This window comes from Lampris incognitus, chromosome 1 (assembly GCF_029633865.1).
Source record: "Lampris incognitus isolate fLamInc1 chromosome 1, fLamInc1.hap2, whole genome shotgun sequence".
NCBI classification, from domain to species: domain Eukaryota; kingdom Metazoa; phylum Chordata; class Actinopteri; order Lampriformes; family Lampridae; genus Lampris; species Lampris incognitus.
The window spans coordinates 98,154,422-98,172,249 of NC_079211.1; the positions used below are offsets into that span (position 1 = coordinate 98,154,422).

General features: G+C 47.4%; 1 protein-coding gene across 1 annotated transcript in view; it reads right to left on the reverse strand.

The window, feature by feature from the left end:
* Window positions 1–17,828, reverse strand: part of fbxl17 (F-box and leucine-rich repeat protein 17) — a 291,040-nt gene that overhangs the window by 22,787 nt on the left and 250,425 nt on the right. The window contains exon 14 of the mRNA XM_056286959.1: window positions 3,070–3,212. Coding sequence (XP_056142934.1) covers window positions 3,070–3,212 — 143 coding nt within the window. The remainder of the gene's footprint in view (window positions 1–3,069; window positions 3,213–17,828) is intronic.

The following is a 17,828-nucleotide window of genomic DNA, read 5'->3' on the forward strand; positions in this document are numbered from 1 at the left end:
CATACAGGGAGGGTGTAGAAGATTTAAGGTATGGAGGGGTGTAGAGAGGGATGAAAGTAGGAGGTGAGGACGAGGCTGAGCATGGTCACTGCTGCCCCTAGGCTACCTTGAAGAGGACCACCATTCCCCTGGTCTGCCTCCGCCTCTCACCTTTTCAACTCTCTCCCTCGCTCTGCAGCTTTCATTTTTGCTGTGACCTCGGTAATAACAAGCTATTTCTTGTTCTTTTTTTTTGTGCGTGAACTTTGCATCCCCCCGTTCCCCTCTTTATCCCTTTTTCTTCAACCCGACCGTGACTAGCTCCTTTTCTCGCCTGACATAACGAGCAACAGCAATGAAAAGAAAAATAACAACAGTAACAACAGCAAAACAGAGCAGGTGCCATGGGCCTGTGCGATTCCCACACAGGCCCATGGCTAACCTTCACTTATCTATGTGGCTTATCTGCAATGCTAAACATGCTTTTAGGGATGAGACGGAGAAAAGACCGCAAAATGAAAGGGAGAAAAGAAAAACATACTGCAGCGAATTAATTCTCCGATTCGCGGCTGACCTTGGAAACCGTCAAACTCTTCGCCTCTCTGCTTGATTCACACTCCATTACAACTGTAATCGTACCACTTACCGCTTTATTTAGCAGCATGGTCTACCCATTATATGAAAAGAGCAGAGAAAGAGTAATTATTTATCTTTCCATCGTCAAGGCTAAAATATGGCCATGGATATCCCCATCTGAGTAGAGAGATTGATTGATGAAGGGAGGAGGGGTGGTCTGTATGCTGGGTTAGTGACGGTAAGAGAAACTAGGAATAATTCAAATTCCAGTAAAATTGCCAGAGCAGATTTTCTTTAATAGCATGGACAGAGATATCGATTGCTGGGTGACAGAGTCACGGGAGGGCTGACCGAAATGAAAATGGTATCTAAGTGATCACCTGCTATGTAATGTACTTACTCTTTATTGCCCCTAGATAAATATGATAGATACACAATCATGCCTTATATAATGTAATTTGCATGGACCAATTCATCCCGAGACCTTACGTATAGCATCACCATCCCACCCCGATATGTTTTACCTTTATTGCAGTATAAATAGATAAATATGATATATATGTGTTCTTGTCCCACCCAACGATCTCCATGTGGACCTGTTCATCAGAGGGCAATCCATAGGGTCAAATCTTAAAGCCATATTATGTAGACCTCCCTTATTTCATTATGAAGAAATAAAAATGATGAATGCCAAACCCCCGGCAGATGCCCTGGTTGTAAGTTAACTCCTGTCCTCCCTTCCTCCCCTCCGCCCAGCCCTGCCAACGCTGTCTACCCCTACTTACACTACTTTACTGTACGCCAGGGCCTTTTAAACTCTTTCAGCTCATAACCCGAATGTGAAGTTGAGTCTCGCCCTAGAACCCAGGCTCATTAAAACATACCGTAACACTTGCCATGTGAAGACCCACCAGCACCAGGACTACATGATGACCCTATGCTGTCTGAACCCATAGTGTCAGACACACAGACTTTACAGGCAGACAGTTCTACTGCCAGCCAGCTGTTCATTTCACCTTCCTCATCTGCCCTCATGCCACCCATATCAAACTGAAAGGTCTTACGGTAATTGGCTGCAACTGCGTGGTAGGGGGTCCGCTCGGCCAACAGCAGAGCCGGGTGGAGTTGTTACCATGGCGCTGATATTGGTGCGCTTCAATCAGATCAGTGATTAGAGGGGTAAGGGGCCAGAGAAGAGGTTTAGAGAGGATTTTGGAAAGGCCACCTTTAAGCCTTGAGGGTCAGGATAGTGGTTTTGAGGTTTTGATAGTTGTGTTGCTTTACCTTAACTATCATTCTCACCCAACCCACTAAAACATGCATCGTCTACACACACCTCGCACAGGGGACAATGGCTTAGCTACAACTCATACTCCCATCTGGATACCTTTTAATTGGCCTGTCACTCTGACATGGGATTTAGAGGTCTCGAGTGTGTGTGTGTGAGTGTGCGTGCGTGCATGAGTGTGTATTTGTGTGTATTGGTATACAAATATCTTCATAATAAGATGCAATTGACTTATTTTGACTTACCATTTCTGCACACATTCTATCTCAAAAATAAAATGACAACAGATGAACAAGCACACAAGAGGTGGTGTACACACACACACAGAGGTGCTATAGGGTGGTTATACACTGTATTCTAAGATGCATTAAAGCCACCAATAAGTATTCTAAACCCGTGTTTCCCAATCCAGTCCTCAAGGTCCCCTGGCATGCAGATTTTCATTGTGACCCTGCATATATAGGCCTGCTTGTACTTAATCAGCCAATCATATTATAGTACTTAGTTATTCCAGGTGCGCCAAATCTGACATAAGTAAGTGCTGATTGGTTGAGATGAGATTAAGGTGACACGGTGGCGCAGTGGTTAGCACGGTTGCATCACAGTAAGAAGGTCCTGGGTTCGAGCCCCGGGGTAGTCTAAACTTGGGGGTCGCCCCGGGTCGTCCTCTGTGTGGAGTTTGCATGTACTCCCCGTGTCTGCACAGATTTCCTTCGGGTGCTCCGGGTTCCTCCAACAGTCCAAAGACATGCAGGTTGGGTGAATCGGCCATACTAAATTGTCCCTAGGTGTGAATGTGTGTGTGTGTGTGCGTGTGTTGGCCCTGTGATGGCCTGACAGCCTGTCCAGGGTGTCTCCCTGCCTGCCGCCCAATGACTGCTGGGATAGGCTCCAGCATCCCTGTGACCCTGAGAGCAGGATAAGTGGTTTGGATAATGGATGAATGGATGGATGGTTGAGATTATACAAGTAGGCTTATGTATGCAGGGTTACAATGAAAATCTGCAGGACAGGGGGGCTTAAGCACCAGATTTGGAAACACTGTGCTAAAGCACACAGCGATATATATTGTAGCTCCAGTTTGCTTACTCAGCATCTTATCTCTTGACCCATCTTGCTCAGACCGCACCACGCTGCCACTCCACACACCATACTCACTGTCACTGAGCTCGATGCTGGTATCACACAGGTGTGCAATGGTGTACCATGGTGCTGAGCCTTGTTACCTTGTCGCATCTCATGAGGCCCAGGTAGCGGAGCGACTTGCTGCTCTGGGCGATCTGCGTAGCTCCCTGGTCTGTGATGTCCTTACACCAGCCTGCATCCACCGTCTCTATGGTGCTACTGTACTGGCCTATGGCTATTAGGGCTGTGTGGACACAGAAGAGAGATGGTGGTGGTGGTGGGGGGGGGGTTGAGGGAAAGACAGAAAGAGAGAAGAAAAGTGTTAGCCTGACAACCTTTCCCATGCAAATCTGGCAACATCTTTTCCCCCACAGAGACAAAAAAAAAAAAAAAAAAAACGGAGATAAAACCGGGACAGGTGATGTGGCCAGCTGTCAGGTGTTATTTTGCTGTTTACACAGCACCTTGAAAACACATACATGTGCGCACAAGGTAAGGCATGCAAATGCACATACAAACAAGAACACACACACTCACACACCCACCCACCCACTCACCCATACACACACACACACACACACACACCTACACACACACTTGTTTAGACTGCTGCAGGGGTAATCCATTAGAGCGTTTGGCATGTGTCACAGCCCGGCCAAGGTAAGGACGCTCTGCCAGAGTAAAGCGGGGCTCCATGCCAGTGTAGACATCATCTGTGTGTGTCTGTGAGTCTGTGTGTGAGCGCATTGTGCCAGCGTAGGGACATGGTGCCAGAGTAAATAATATTCATTGATACAACTGTCTGGCACTGCCCAGGGGCTTTGTCCCTATGGGCCTCTGAGCATATGTGCATACCTGCACACAAAATAAACCCACCTACAAACACTTGCCATTCCTGTTCATGTGCATGGGTCTTTCAGACATGTTTCAGGCTGCCCATAGGAAACACACTGATAAAACTACTGGTGGCAAAATTAACTCATTAACAGACCCCAAGCCAGGCATATCTCCCCTTCTCCGGTGTTCTGATTTGGCAACAAACCACCCCTTTTTATGGAGGCATTGCCTACGTATCTCCCCTTCTCCGGTGCTCGGACCTATAGGTGACAAACCAGCTGAGGAGTTTGCACTCAATTGTGTTATAAACCAGCTCTTGCAAAGGAATAACCGCAACCACGAGAGGTCCTTGATCATACAGTCATAACTGTGCACAAACATGATTAAGCTGACGGACCCAGTAGTACGTGAGAACAGCAGTGGACAGAGACACGCACATATGGACAGAACAACCTGTTTTTCCTGCCATTATAAGACTTCTGCACAGTGCAAAAGTCGACTGAGTGGGAAATACATATATATATATAAAAACAGTGTTTAATATGCAGCGCTCAAGCTAAAAAAAATCTAACCAACAAAAACATTTTGCCTGTCAGTCTGCGGATGTGCAGCCTCCTAGGCGGACCCTCACGCGACTGCGACCAAGTCCAATAGGAACTTGCACTTTCCAATAAGAAAAGGTTTGCAATGGGGCCGTTTCGGTCCAACCCTAACCCTGCCTTTATATTCATAATATAATAAAGCTGGGTGAACCGTTTCTATGCACGCATGACTCGCATCCACGGTTGACTCAAAGCGACAAGAATACGCAACACTTCCTGTTTTGACTGTAACCTAGAGGGCATTGTTCCTTTATAACGTCTGCATTTTCTGGATCAGTAAATGTCTGTTAATAACTCTTGGATCAAGTCGCTGCCCGATCTCACCCAACCGTGAGTCGCGCACGCACGCACGCCCATTGGCGTAGACCGGGCAGCGACAAGGGCGTTGGCCGAGCGAGCTAGAGAGTGAATGAAGAGAGGGAGCGGCGGCAGCGAAAACAAAGGTTTTCCAAAAGAGTTTAATCACCGCAAGCATGAGAGGTTCTTCATCATACACTCGTAAATGTGCACAGAAGATCTTAGGCTGATAGGTCCAGCAGTTTACAAGATTAGCCACGCACACACACACACACACACCAATCTCCCTCATCAATCTCTGACCCGTCAATTGTTCGGCAGTAGAGAGGACCTGCGCTTCGCCGCTCGATTGATGGTGCTGCTCGGGGATCGATTGGCAGGGCCTGGGCTTTGTTCTCCCCTCTTTCACACCATCGCTAATGAGAGTGGGAAGGGAGGAGGACGCGAGAAAGATGAAAGAAGACGGGTAAAGACGAGAGATAGCTTTTGACAACGCCCTCGCACCGCCACTTAGCCTCGGCGCGGTTTTCTCCTTTGCCGAAACCTGCTCCATAACGCACTTTACAAAAAAACCAGCCGCCAGCTCGAACTTCACCGAGGCCAGAAAAGCTCACTTTGTGGAGTTAGAAAACAACGAGACAGGAGACGTGAGAGTAGACGTGGTCGAGGTAGTTTACTAGCTCCAACTTAGCGTGTCGTACATTCGACTACGACGCTGAACTGTGAACCGGAAGCGGAAGTGCATTATCTGACCCCCTCGCCTCTTCCCTTAAAGGTACACCGTCGTCATAGGTGAATGTCTCTCATTATATAGATGTGGGTCACCACAACTTTTACTTTTCATGACGTTCGGCCTCCCTCCCATTTGTCTCCAGCTTATTCACGCTCTTCCGTAAAGCACCACTCTTTCATTATACGTGTGTTATAAAACATTCAGTACCAGCGGTCCTCAACCAACCACAGCGCTGTGAAATGGGACAGCCTTTCCATTTGTTGCTCTTCACGTACGGCCAAAGGCTGGCGATAAAACATTTGTACGCCGCAACTTTCTTCCGGATATTTTCAAAGAGCATGTTTTCGTTTTCTCCCCCCCCCTTTTTTCCCCCCAGTTGTAGCCGGCCAATTACCCCACTCTTCCGAGCCGTCCCGGTCGCTGCTCCACCCCCTCTGCCCATCCGGGGAGGGCTGCAGACTACCACACGCCTCCTCCGACACATGTGGAGTCGCCAGCCGCTTCTTTTCACCTGACGGTGGGGAGTTTCACCAGGGGGACGTAGCGCGTGGGAGGAGCACGCTATTCCCCCCGTTCTCCCTCCCCCCTGAACAGGTTCCCCAACCCAGAGGAGGCGCTATTGCAGCGACCAGGACACAGACTCACATCCGCCTTCCCAGCCACAGACACGGCCAATAGTGTCTGTAGGGACGCCCCAGCAAGCCGGAGGTAACAAGGGGATTCGAACCGAGGATCCCCGTGTCGGTGGGCAATGGATTAGACCACCACACTACCCGGACCCCCCTTTGTTTTGATTTTTGATCGAACATCAGCTGTCACAAACAAAAAAACTGTTGTGTCGTAGTGCTGTTACTCTATGTTAAGTACGCCGAGACAGCCACGAAACCGGGGTCAAATTCCATGTTTGTGCAAACCTCCGTGGCCAATAAACATGATTCTGGTTTAAAAAAAGAAAAGAAAGAAGAAAAAGAAATAACATCTTCCCTACGACTAATAGTACATCGGGTGTTTTTTTGTTTCCCAGGAGTTTTCTGATCTCTGCTCAGGAAACCTGTTTATTTTCGTCCATCCGGCTAAAGGAAGTGCACCTGATTGGCATTTTTTTGGGTCACATTTCGGTTGGCCGGGCACATCCAGTAGCTCTATTCGTACCTGTGTGTGTTTCTGCTGACATGTTTTTTTTTCTTCTTGCATCTGTCTGTGCATGTTTGAAAGGGTTGTTCCCAAACATGAGGGGGGGGGGGGGAATGAATCATTTTCTGGATTTTAACCCCCCAGCCTCTCCAGCTAAGACTATGTACTGCAGACACACACACACACACACAGAGAGGGATAATCTGGTGTACAGTACGTAACATATGTAATATATAGCTCTGGGCACTTGGAGCGCTCCACATGTGGTTCCTTTTGTATTCAGGCACGCTCTTGAATGCCATGCATAATAGCAAATTATGGCTAACCAGGCAGCGACGAGGCTTTGAAGCTACGGCGTGTTTAGGGTAAAATGGCACCGTAGGGAGGCGGGCTCATCTGATCGGGGGGCAGAACAGCAAAAAGAATAGCCAGGTTGCTTTCCTTTGACCTGTGGTGACCCAGCAGTGTTCAGTAAAAGGAACCATTAAGGAAGGCATAAAATAGGGAGCAGCCGTGTGGGTGTGGGTATGTGTGTGTTACCTGGTATGTGTGCGTTTGCAAAGATGCTTGTGTGAGAAAACGGGCAGACAGAATACAATCCTGTTACCCTTGTCAGGTCCCGTCAAATGACCCTAAACTTGATTACTTTGGCGGAGGCCTCTCCCGGGATGTTCAAACACTCTTAATGTAGTGCTGCTGTTCAGAAAGCTCGGAGGATGCCTGGCGGTTGCCAAGGGACAGGACGAACTAATAAAAGAAAATAGTTTTATACTAGACGGCACCACAGTGTGTCTGAGGCACATTTCGGGCTACGTTTCAGACTCGCCGCTCAATGCCGTAGTCCCCGGCCCGATGCTTCATCTGCATCCTCCTCAACTCCCCTTCTCCGGACTTGACAAAGTGAGAGGATAGGAGCAGGCAGGTGCCTCCCACAATGAATGTATGAGAAGGGCAAGTGAATACATTGACCGTCCATTTCCTGATTGCTGTCCTGCTACAGACACCCAGGTACGCCGCCACCTGCCCGATCTGAATGACTATAGACAGACTCCAGACTTGCTTAGGGAAGCATATGGCGGTTTAAGATCGTGGCGAGGAGAGAGAGAGAGAGAGAGAGGGGCAAATGCAAAACACAGCACCATTTTGTTAACCTCTTTAAGTTGGTAACCTATTAATCAATTCAGAGTTGGACTGTGTCTTTATCGGAGTCAGCCAAGGCTCAGGCCATTTAGGCCCGCTTAGTGCTCTATCAACAAGTTCATCTGGTTGCCATTACAGTCTAATATCCCTGAGCAATGCTCTCTCTCTCGCCTCTCTCTCTCTCTCTCTCTCTCTCTCTCTCTCTCTCTCTCTCTCTCTCTCTCTCTCTCTCTCTCTCTCTCTCTCTCGCCCTCTCTCTCTCCCCCCCTCGCTCCCTCTCTCTCTCCACCGTTCCTTTGATCCTCTGTCAGGAGACAGTAAACTCCATCCACTTTGTGTTGCCATTGGAAATCATTGGCCATTCTTGCAACAGAGGAGCACTTTAAGCTAAACCTGTTTGCTATTGCAGAACACTTCTGTTCAGTCTGACAGAGATAGAAGATGCAATCCATGCCCGGCGCGCTCCTTGGGGAGGAGAGCACTGAACCATACCTACACAAATTATACAAATACACAGGCACATGTGTGCAAGCAGAGTTTTATTTTCCCATTGAAAAAATAAAGTTGTGTTTTTTTCCCCCCTCCAAATCGTTTTGTACTTGTCATTATTGTTCAATGCGGTGACATTACGAGTGATATACGACTAAAGATTTCTTCTGAAGCATGCACGCACGCACACACACACACACACACACACACACACACAGAGACGACCACAGACATACACTCTTCACATATGAGGGACCAAAGGAGCAGGAAATTGTCTTTCCTGTCTGATAATGATTTTCTGTCTGAGAAATAGATGAAGCGATATGCAAGAGAAGGTAAGGTGAAAAAGAGGTGGAGGAGGCTGAGGAGAAAAGGGGAGAAAATCCCATTCTGGCAGCAGGCACTGTGACTGAGTGGTGCCTACACACTCACAGACGGTAATGAGGACACACTCCGCTGCCCTGTCTGGAAATGGCTTTAGGAGCTGGCTGGCAGAGAGAGTGGGCAAGAGAGAGAGCGAAGGCAAGAGAGAGAGAGAGGGTGAGAGGTGAGAGAGAGAGCAAGAGAGTGAGAGGGCAAGACAGGGTGAGAGAGAACGAGAGAGAGAGGGCGAGAGAGTGTATTTGTGAGTGACTGACTGTGTATTTGTGAGTGACTGACTGTGTGTGTGTGTGTGTGTGTGTGTGTGTGTGTGTGTGTGTGTGTGTGTGTGTGTGTGACTACACCTGCTTTAGTGGGAAGAGAAGCAGCGAGAGACAAAGATCGACCTTAAAACCTGGATATCATTCATTCTACGTGGAGCACACCCCCCCCCCCCCATCTTGCTGCGTCCGTTATTCGGGGGATAAAACCACGTCACCACATGAGAAGAATAGATGAGCATCACGGCGGAGACCGGTGACTTCGGTCCATCGTGTTGTCTCCTGGGATTTGCACCCACATGGTACGGCATCTTATCAATCAGTCACTCCATCGATCATTTAGCCAATCAGTCAAATGGGCTGTGTGAGCCAAGAACTTCCAGAGAGAAATGTTCCTGTGTCAGCGCTATAAACTTCATTGTGCTTCTATTTGTGTGTGTGTGTGTGTGTGTGTGTGTGTGTGTGTGTGTGTGTGTGTGTGTGTGTGTGTGTGTGTGTTAGGCTTTCCATGCGAAACCGGTCGGAACACAAATGGTTCTAGAAGGAGATCGAAGTCTTAAACCGACGCCCTGGTGTGATGCGATGATTCGATTTGACTTCGCCATATAACAACACTTGCAATTTAGCTGGGCTGCAATATGAGCCTTAATCGCCGCTCCTTAAGTTTCAATTAATGACTTGACAAGGCAGACGCAAAGTGGAGCGCAGCTGCAAAATGGAGTGAATCCCCGGTATCCCATTAACCACCGCGCTATCTCTGGAGGCACACCTGCAACCTATTCCTATCTGCTATCAGCCGCAAACTGTTCTCCGGCCCCATAAACAATGGACTTATCGGACGCCGTGAGCAACTCCAGATTTAGGTAACCTCCCTCCCGAGGACGGGGTCAGGAGATGGTCAAAGCCTGTGGAGCCCGCAAAGTGAGAAGAAACCTCGCTTTAATCGGCTTAGCCCCCCCCCCCCCCCCCCGTCTGCGTTCGTGACCCCGGGGCTTCAAGAGTTAAGTGTCATTTGCAGGCTTATTAGATATTCACTTATTACATTGGCCTAAATGATGGTGTGCCATTACGACTACCTTATTGCACCGAACCCATTCCCCTGCCCACTCGCTGTAACCCTATACGCCACACTTCAGCCACTGATGAAGACAGAACACTTACTAAAGACATGGTGGTACATGGTAGAGATTTACTGAGATGCCGTGTGTGTCTGTGTGTGTGTGTGTGTGCGTGTGTGTAAAAATAGCAGCAGGGACAACAGAAAGGGGCATATTAAAGTTGATGTATTCCAGGGAGCACGACTGTCATGTTTAATACGAAACACACTCCTTCCCCCTCTTTGTGTTGGGCTTGAAAACTTGCCCTCTTCCTCATCCCAACCGCCGCGCCGCTGCACGATCAAAACTCAACAAAAGCCCCGTCCTGACCTGTGTTCTGTTCCGTTATTGAAAAATACCCCCATCGTTACTGTTACGGGGCTCATTATGCACAGCGCTGCACTTGATTAACGATCGCCGGCCGTTGTTCCTGGATCATGTCTTCTCTGAGCGTGTGTGTGTGCGCGTCTGTGTGTGCGTGCATTAAACACGACGACGGTTTACTGCGGTGAATTATAAGCCGGCACCGTCAGCGGGAATGCGGACGTGCGCCCCCTGCAGGGATTTGCTGATAAATACACACAAGTACAAACGTTCACAGGCACGCGTGCGGGGACGTAACGCGGGGCGTGAAGAGCTGCCGTCTCGGTCATGGTCACGCTGTAACACACTTTACCGCAAACCTCAGACGCACGGGCGTCTGGGCGGCGTGGCGGTCTATTCCGTTGCCTACCAACACGGGGATCGCCGGTTCGAATCCCCGCGTTACCTCCGGCTTGGTCGGGCGTCCCTACAATAGTCCATGGGCCAGACGATATTTCGGTACACTCAAGGTGGCAAAACTTACTTATAATTTTTGAAAGGATCCATGTCTGTAGATGATATTTTGGTATGATAACCATTCCTGAGTGGCAGCTGTATCACAGTTATCAGCTCATGAAGTTAACCACCCGCTAAACTAAATTGCATTTTAGACGCTGGTGCATATCCTGGTTTAGCCTCATGGTCAGGACATTTTTCAATGTTCTATAATATTGTCTTTGGTATCATTTTAAAGGGGACCTTCTTAGCTTTCATTCAAGCCCTGTTGTGGATATTTCTCACAAATATAGAGGTCACTTGAGCTCTTCAACCCGTCAATAACACACATCTTTCTGCAAGTTTCGCCTAAACTATATACTTTCTTTTAGCCCTGTGGCATCTAGGAATATCAGGGACACAAAACACAAAAACTGGAATACTCACAGGACTGTAAAGATTCAGGAAATGTATAATATACCCATACTATTTCATTGTGTGAGGTGATTGTGAGCCTTAAATGAGAACTAGACCAAAGCCAGTTAGGTCACAAACTGGTCTCTATACATTTGTTTAAATACACAATCAAAATACATGATAAAAAGGAATACCATAGTGAGGTAATGAACTATTTTAATATTTTAAACAACATTGACATTTACATATACTTAGTCAATGATACATGTAATCCCATATCATTAGTGGGTATATGTAATGGTAATGGGTAGGGTAATGGGTATATGTGAATATGGTTACATTATTGTTATCAAGCTCTGGGTAACCAAGTCCAGAATCAACATCCTGTGCATCAATAGACTACTACCACAGTAATACCATCAGAATCATCACACTGTCATTCATCAAACTGCTCGTTTCTCTCATCATCTGACTCCCCAAGTTCAAAGTCCAGTTCTGGACCATCCTGCTGTTTTTGGTTACTGCAGGTCTGTAACCTGCACATGTCTGTGCATGGAAGTCCATTTGACAGGCACATGCAGCTTGGCATTTTGCATGAATGCACACACTTGCATATTAGCATTTCCAAGACCACATCTGGTGCAGGTGGGGAGCGCATCCAGTAAATGGCCAGCTTGCCTTCATCGTCTGTCCATCCATACTCAGTAGGGCTTGGCACCACAGGGTTAGCCTGCAGACAGCACTTCCATATTGCTGCCTGATAGTTGGCTCGTTGAACATGCATAAAGAGACAGTCTCTACATGGTGGCAGCTGGCTGGACTCAACCTCTCCCCTTTTGGTGCAGAAGAGCTGGTAACGCAGTTTGTTCACCTCAGCAGTGCTGCTATTAGCAACATACATCCGACAGGTGAACTGCTCAATTTTCTGGAACAGCTCATCACTCACATTCCATGTCTGTCCCAGTTGACTACAAGTCTCTTGGCAGGAAGTGTGCTTTCTCACTATCTTCAGGGCATTCAGCTTCCCTCGATCAGCGAATGCACTGACAGTTTCGCAGCCTGTGAAGGCATGTAAGCCAATTAGGCTGTCACAGATGCTGTCTCCAAGTGAACTTGCCAGTTTGGTGATGTCGACAAACCGTGTGCGGTTCTGAGTCCCACACTTCTGGTAGATGGGACAGGTGATGTCCTTCTGGAAGCCAAGACAAAGCACCATGACATCAGTGTCCTCAGCTGTGATGATAACTGACTTTGAGCCTGCATTTGCTGCATGCAATGCATGCAGGAGCAGATGGGTGTCAGCTTCTTCATGTGTGGAGTGCAGTTCTGCTGCTTCCTCACACCCATCTTCTGTCAACTTGTAGCAGGTTTCCTCACAGGTCATGTACAACACCTTGCCATGCAGCATAGCTCTGTATCGTGGGAGTTTCCACTCTTCCACCAGAAACTTGATGAGACTGGTCTTGTTAGAGGAACTGCACAGAAATTTTCTCCACTGCTGGACGTGGTGTCCCCCTGCAAGATTCTTGTACTGGAGAGTGATGTCTCCACCCCGGTCCAGTCGTTCAGCATCTTTGATCGAAGTCTGGTGATAGACATCAAAAACAACATCAATCCTCCCACTCTGTGCTCCCTCATGGAGGACCTGGGTCAAGGCTGACTCTGCCACCTGTGCAAAGGTTTTGTTGTTGCCATTCATTTTTTGGACCAGGCTCATCCCATCAATGATGGAAGTAGATGGGATTGGGATGTCTTCTGCAGGAGATACATTCTTTTCAAGCTCTCTGGCAAGTGCAGCCTTGTTTGTTTTTCGTAAGGACCCATCAGCATTTGCCAGTGCCCATGGTAGTGGGCCCAATGGGTAGGCAAGGACATCCTTCAGATTCACCTTCCTGCTTTCAGCCACCAGGATCATGTGACTGAAAAGGTTTCTATCTGCCTTCAGAACCACATCCTGTGCTTTCTTTCCATGAGCTTGTTTTGTGCTGACATTGGAGAATGTTTTCAGACTTTGCTTGGTCATCTTGTCGTGGAATTTCACAGGTGGTGGGTCTGCATCTAACCTTTTTTGCTGGAATGCTTGGTAGGCCTCTTCTCCTTTCTCAAGAGCTCTCAAGAGATCTATGGTCACATCAGGTGGAGCCATGTTGCCAGTGGAGAGGCTAACCAAATCAATCTCATCAGGGGACATAGGATTGAGCCAGTTATTCTCCATAAGGCCCATGAGAGACTGGACATCTGCTTCATCTCTCTTGATCCTTGGACTCTGTAGATCTGGATGAGACCATTTGCACCTGCCTTGACCTGTCAGGTCTCTCAGCTGTCTGAGGTACATGCTTCTATACTCAGCTGTGAGATAATATTTGGTCACAGCTCCTGGCTTCAAGCTGAACCCCTTTGTCCCTCCAGCTGTTTGGGTGTCTTTGTTCACCGTTTCTTCTATAGCTTGGTCAACAGGGATTCGGCCAAAGGGATTGGTGGAGCCCAGTTGGACTGAGAAGCCTCCTTCCATGAATTCTGTGTACACATCTGGGTGTGTGATGGGCAGCTCAGACATCTGGGCGTAGTAGTAGGGGAGGTAGCGTGCATAATTCATCCTGTCATAAGCAAAGCACCATGGGATCATTGCTCGAATGCTAGCCAAGAGTAGCATCCAGTCTCCCTCTCTGGATGCTCGGATGAGCCCCAACAAGATTTCAACCATGTCCAAATAGGACATCCAGAAGTTCGAGAGGCTGCCGTTTCCACCTCTAAGGAACTCACGGTAGACGTCAAATAGATCCATGATGTGTACAAGAGCTGTTCTCGAGGACCTCCTTCAAAGCATGTTGTGAGACTTCTTTCCCAAGGCTGTCAATGGTCTTCAGTGTCTCATTCAGGTGAACCATGTCATTCCTGTGAATTTCTTCCAACCAGGACAGGAAACCATTCAAGGTCAGTCGCATGAGAGCCTCATACAGGAGCTTGTGTAGTCGCACTGCCCTGTTGTACTTGCGGCCATCCATAACACCAGCAATTGAGCCTTCTGCAATCATGCCAGACTCAATGCAGAGGTCTTTGAGTCCAGCATCTTGGAAACGCTTTCCTATTATTGCCAGCAGTGTGCAGATGGTGTGGAATACCCCAAGCCTAACGATGATATCATGGAACTTGTCATGGTGTTTCCATGTGATCTCGACAGCCTTCGCATACAGGGCTTGGTCAAAGACACAGACAATCTTCCTCAGGCCTAAGCACTGCATGATGCTCAGTGACTGGTTAAGCACCTCGTTGACAGTAGACATTTGTGTCGCTGGAGCATTGATGGTAGGCAGATAGCCTATATTGTCGGGGATGACCGCCATCTCTCCTCGAGTCAGGATGTTGAAGCCTGTCCAGCTGCTGACTGACTGTTCTTCTTGTTGTGACATGCGTGCTAGGACCCAAAGAAGGTTTTTCTCTCTGGCAAGCTTAGTATTGGCTGCAGTATCGGCATCTGACTTTTTGCTTTGTGGTGGCCCTACCCGTTGTCCAGCATTGTAAGTTGGTAACATTGGTGGGGGTCCATCAATGCTTCTCTTCTTTGTTTTGGGAACAGTGGGCATGGGTTGGACAGGAAGTGGGTTGACTGGCTTTGCTTGCACAGCAATCCCATTGACTCTGTGAGATGTTCCCTCACCACTGACAGTTTCTTCAAGACGGTCGATATTGTCCCAGGCTAAAGTTGTGAATATGCCAGGATGGATGTTAGCTGGAAGGGCAATGCCACTCCCTGATGATGAGAGTTTCTGGAGACACAGGGCAGTGTTGATCTCTTCCATCTGTGAATAGGACACACTGTGACCAAGTCGGTTGAGGATGTTTATCAACTCTACATTTCCTGTCAACGATTTGACACTGAATGGCAGAACAATGTGCTTGGAAGGCTTGGTGTTTCCACATGTCACTGCATATACTATGTCATGGCCAAATGACTGCAGAAGGCACTGCACTCTCTGGGATGCATGATCAGGATCATTTGAGCCTGTGAGTAGAGAGTACAGGAAGATAATGAGCGACTCTGGAATGGTAGGACATTCTGCTTCTGGTTTGACTTCAGGCGGCCAGGTTTGAGGAACATCTTGACTTTTAATGTCTGCTCTCAATTTGATGGCTGCTTTGGCTATAACATCTTGTGCACTGACACTTTTCAGGGTCTGCAGCTCCCTTTTGAGAGACTGATTTTCTTTGGCAAGTTCCCTCATGGACAAGTTATCGGGATAGAGGAGGAATTTTCCTTTCTCATCAGGGAATATCTGCAAGGCTCCAGCAAACTCACTCTCCAGGTTTCGCCTTATGTGCTTCTTGGTTGATTCCTTGACTTGGGCAATGCCTTGGGAGTTCATTGAAGCTACCAGTCTAGAAGAGAGATCAGTCATTGTCATCCCTTGAGGATTGCCAAAAAGCTCCATCCGGATGAAGAGGAACAGCTCATTGTATGCCTTATTCACAGCAGCTTCATACTGGGCTGCAGCATCATCATCTTCATTGCTGGCAACCTCTCCTTTGGAAACCTCTTCTTTGGTGTAAAGTCTATAGCATGACCTGTGGTAGTGCCCTTCAGCTGCTACAAGGTCTCTACTCACAATGGCAAGGATTCTGCTGTCCCTTTTCTTTGTGGCTGCACTCCTGATCTTTGCATCAGCTCGCAGTTCTCGACACTGCACCAGTACTTCTCTCGTATTCTGTCTCTTGGAATATTTGCTGTTTTTCTGACAAAATATGCACTCTGCATCATAAGTCCTAGATGTACTTGGAGCATGTCGAGCTACTCTCTTAGATTGTTTCTCTTCAGCAGAGACACAACTTTTCTTTTCTTTTGCAAGGAGGCCATCAAGAATTTGCTTCATAGTGAAGATACTGCGACACTTTCTGTGGTAGTAGATTGCTGGAATCTGTCCCTCAGGAATGTCTTTTGCCAGTTTCAAAACTGGTGCATGATTTCGTATCTGAGCTGCCCTGAGCAGAGTTCTCCATGAGTCGACACTTTGTAGTGAAACCAGCTTATCTGTATCATCACAACAGTGGATAATGCACTCCACCCGTGGGCGCTTTGGTATTGGGTAAAAACTTGCTTGTTCACCAGTGGCCATATTCAGTCAGTTTTCACCTGCCACATACAAACAAATACATGTAACTTAGGTGTATGAACACTACTAAAACAAAGTTTACTTTGCTTCACCAGCGTCATATTACCATTATTTATCTTACATAGCCACAAATAGATACATTACCTAGTTGCTATGCAACAGCTGTATTTTGTCCACATGAGGCCGCTAAAATCAACACAAGATGAAAGTTCCTCGTAGCCACTTTAACTAATCATATTAACATATACATTAAAAGAACATGCTAACATTATGGGAAATTAGCTTACAATCTTCTCCAGAGTGAGACAAGAAGATAGATACCAGTTTCCTCTATATGTGTTTAGTAGAAAGCTATCTGGCTGCACGTTAGCCTAGCTTAGCACAATGAATGGAAGTACACAGTACTGGTTATCCTTGGTTGTTGGCCAACTAAGAACTGTCCCAGAGTTTAAGCTAGGCTAATCAGTGCCAGGGGTGTTGAAATGCTATATTTGTAAAAATCTGGGCAAATACACAATCGTGAGAGGCACAGAAACAGGTTTCCTGAAAGAAAAATGAAATAGCTGCTCATTTGGAAAGGTTATCATGTATTATTTTACTTCTGTTAGTGTACCAAATAAAATGGCACCAGTGAAGTTGTGTCACCTTGGGTGATATCGATATCTGGTCTGACCCATGGACTAACTGGCTTTGGTCTAGTTAGTTTCTTAGTAATAATGCCCTTCTAATTTAAGGTTCACAATCACCTCACACAATGAAATAGTATGGGTATATTATACATTTCCTGAATCTTTACAGTCCTGTGAGTATTCCAGTTTTTGTGTTTTGTGTCCCTGATATTCCTAGATGCCACAGGGCTAAAAGAAAGTATATAGTTTAGGCGAACATTGCAGAAAGATGTGTGTTATTGATGGGTTGAAGAGCTCAAGTGACCTCTATATTTGTGAGAAATATCCACAACAGGGCTTGAATGAAAGCTAAGAAGGTCCCCTTTAAAATGATACCAAAGACAATATTATAGAACATTGAAAAATGTCCTGACCATGAGGCTAAACCAGGATATGCACCAGCGTCTACAATGCAATTTACTTTAGGGGGTGGTTAACTTCATGAGCTGATAACTGTGATACAGCTGCCACTCAGGAATGGTTATCATACCAAAATATCATCTACAGACATGGATCCTTTCAAAAATTATAAGTAAGTTTTGCCACCTTGAGTGTACCAAAATAGGAAATTTTGGGCTCTGGCCCATGGACTACAATTGGTCGTGTCTGCGGGTGGGAGGCCGGATGTGGGTATGTTTCCTGGTCGCTGCACTAGCGCCTCCTCTGGTCGGTTGGGGTGCCCGTTCGGAGGGGAGGGGGAACTGGGGGGAATAGCGTGACCCTCCCACGTGCTACATCGCCCTGGCGAAACTCCTCACTGTCAGGTGAAAAGAAGCGGCTGGTGACTCCACCTGTATCGGAGGAGGCCCTCCCCGGATCGGCTGAGGGGGTGGAGCAGCGACCGGGACGACTCGGAAGAGTGGGGTAATTGGCCGGGTACAACTGGGAAGAAAGGTGGG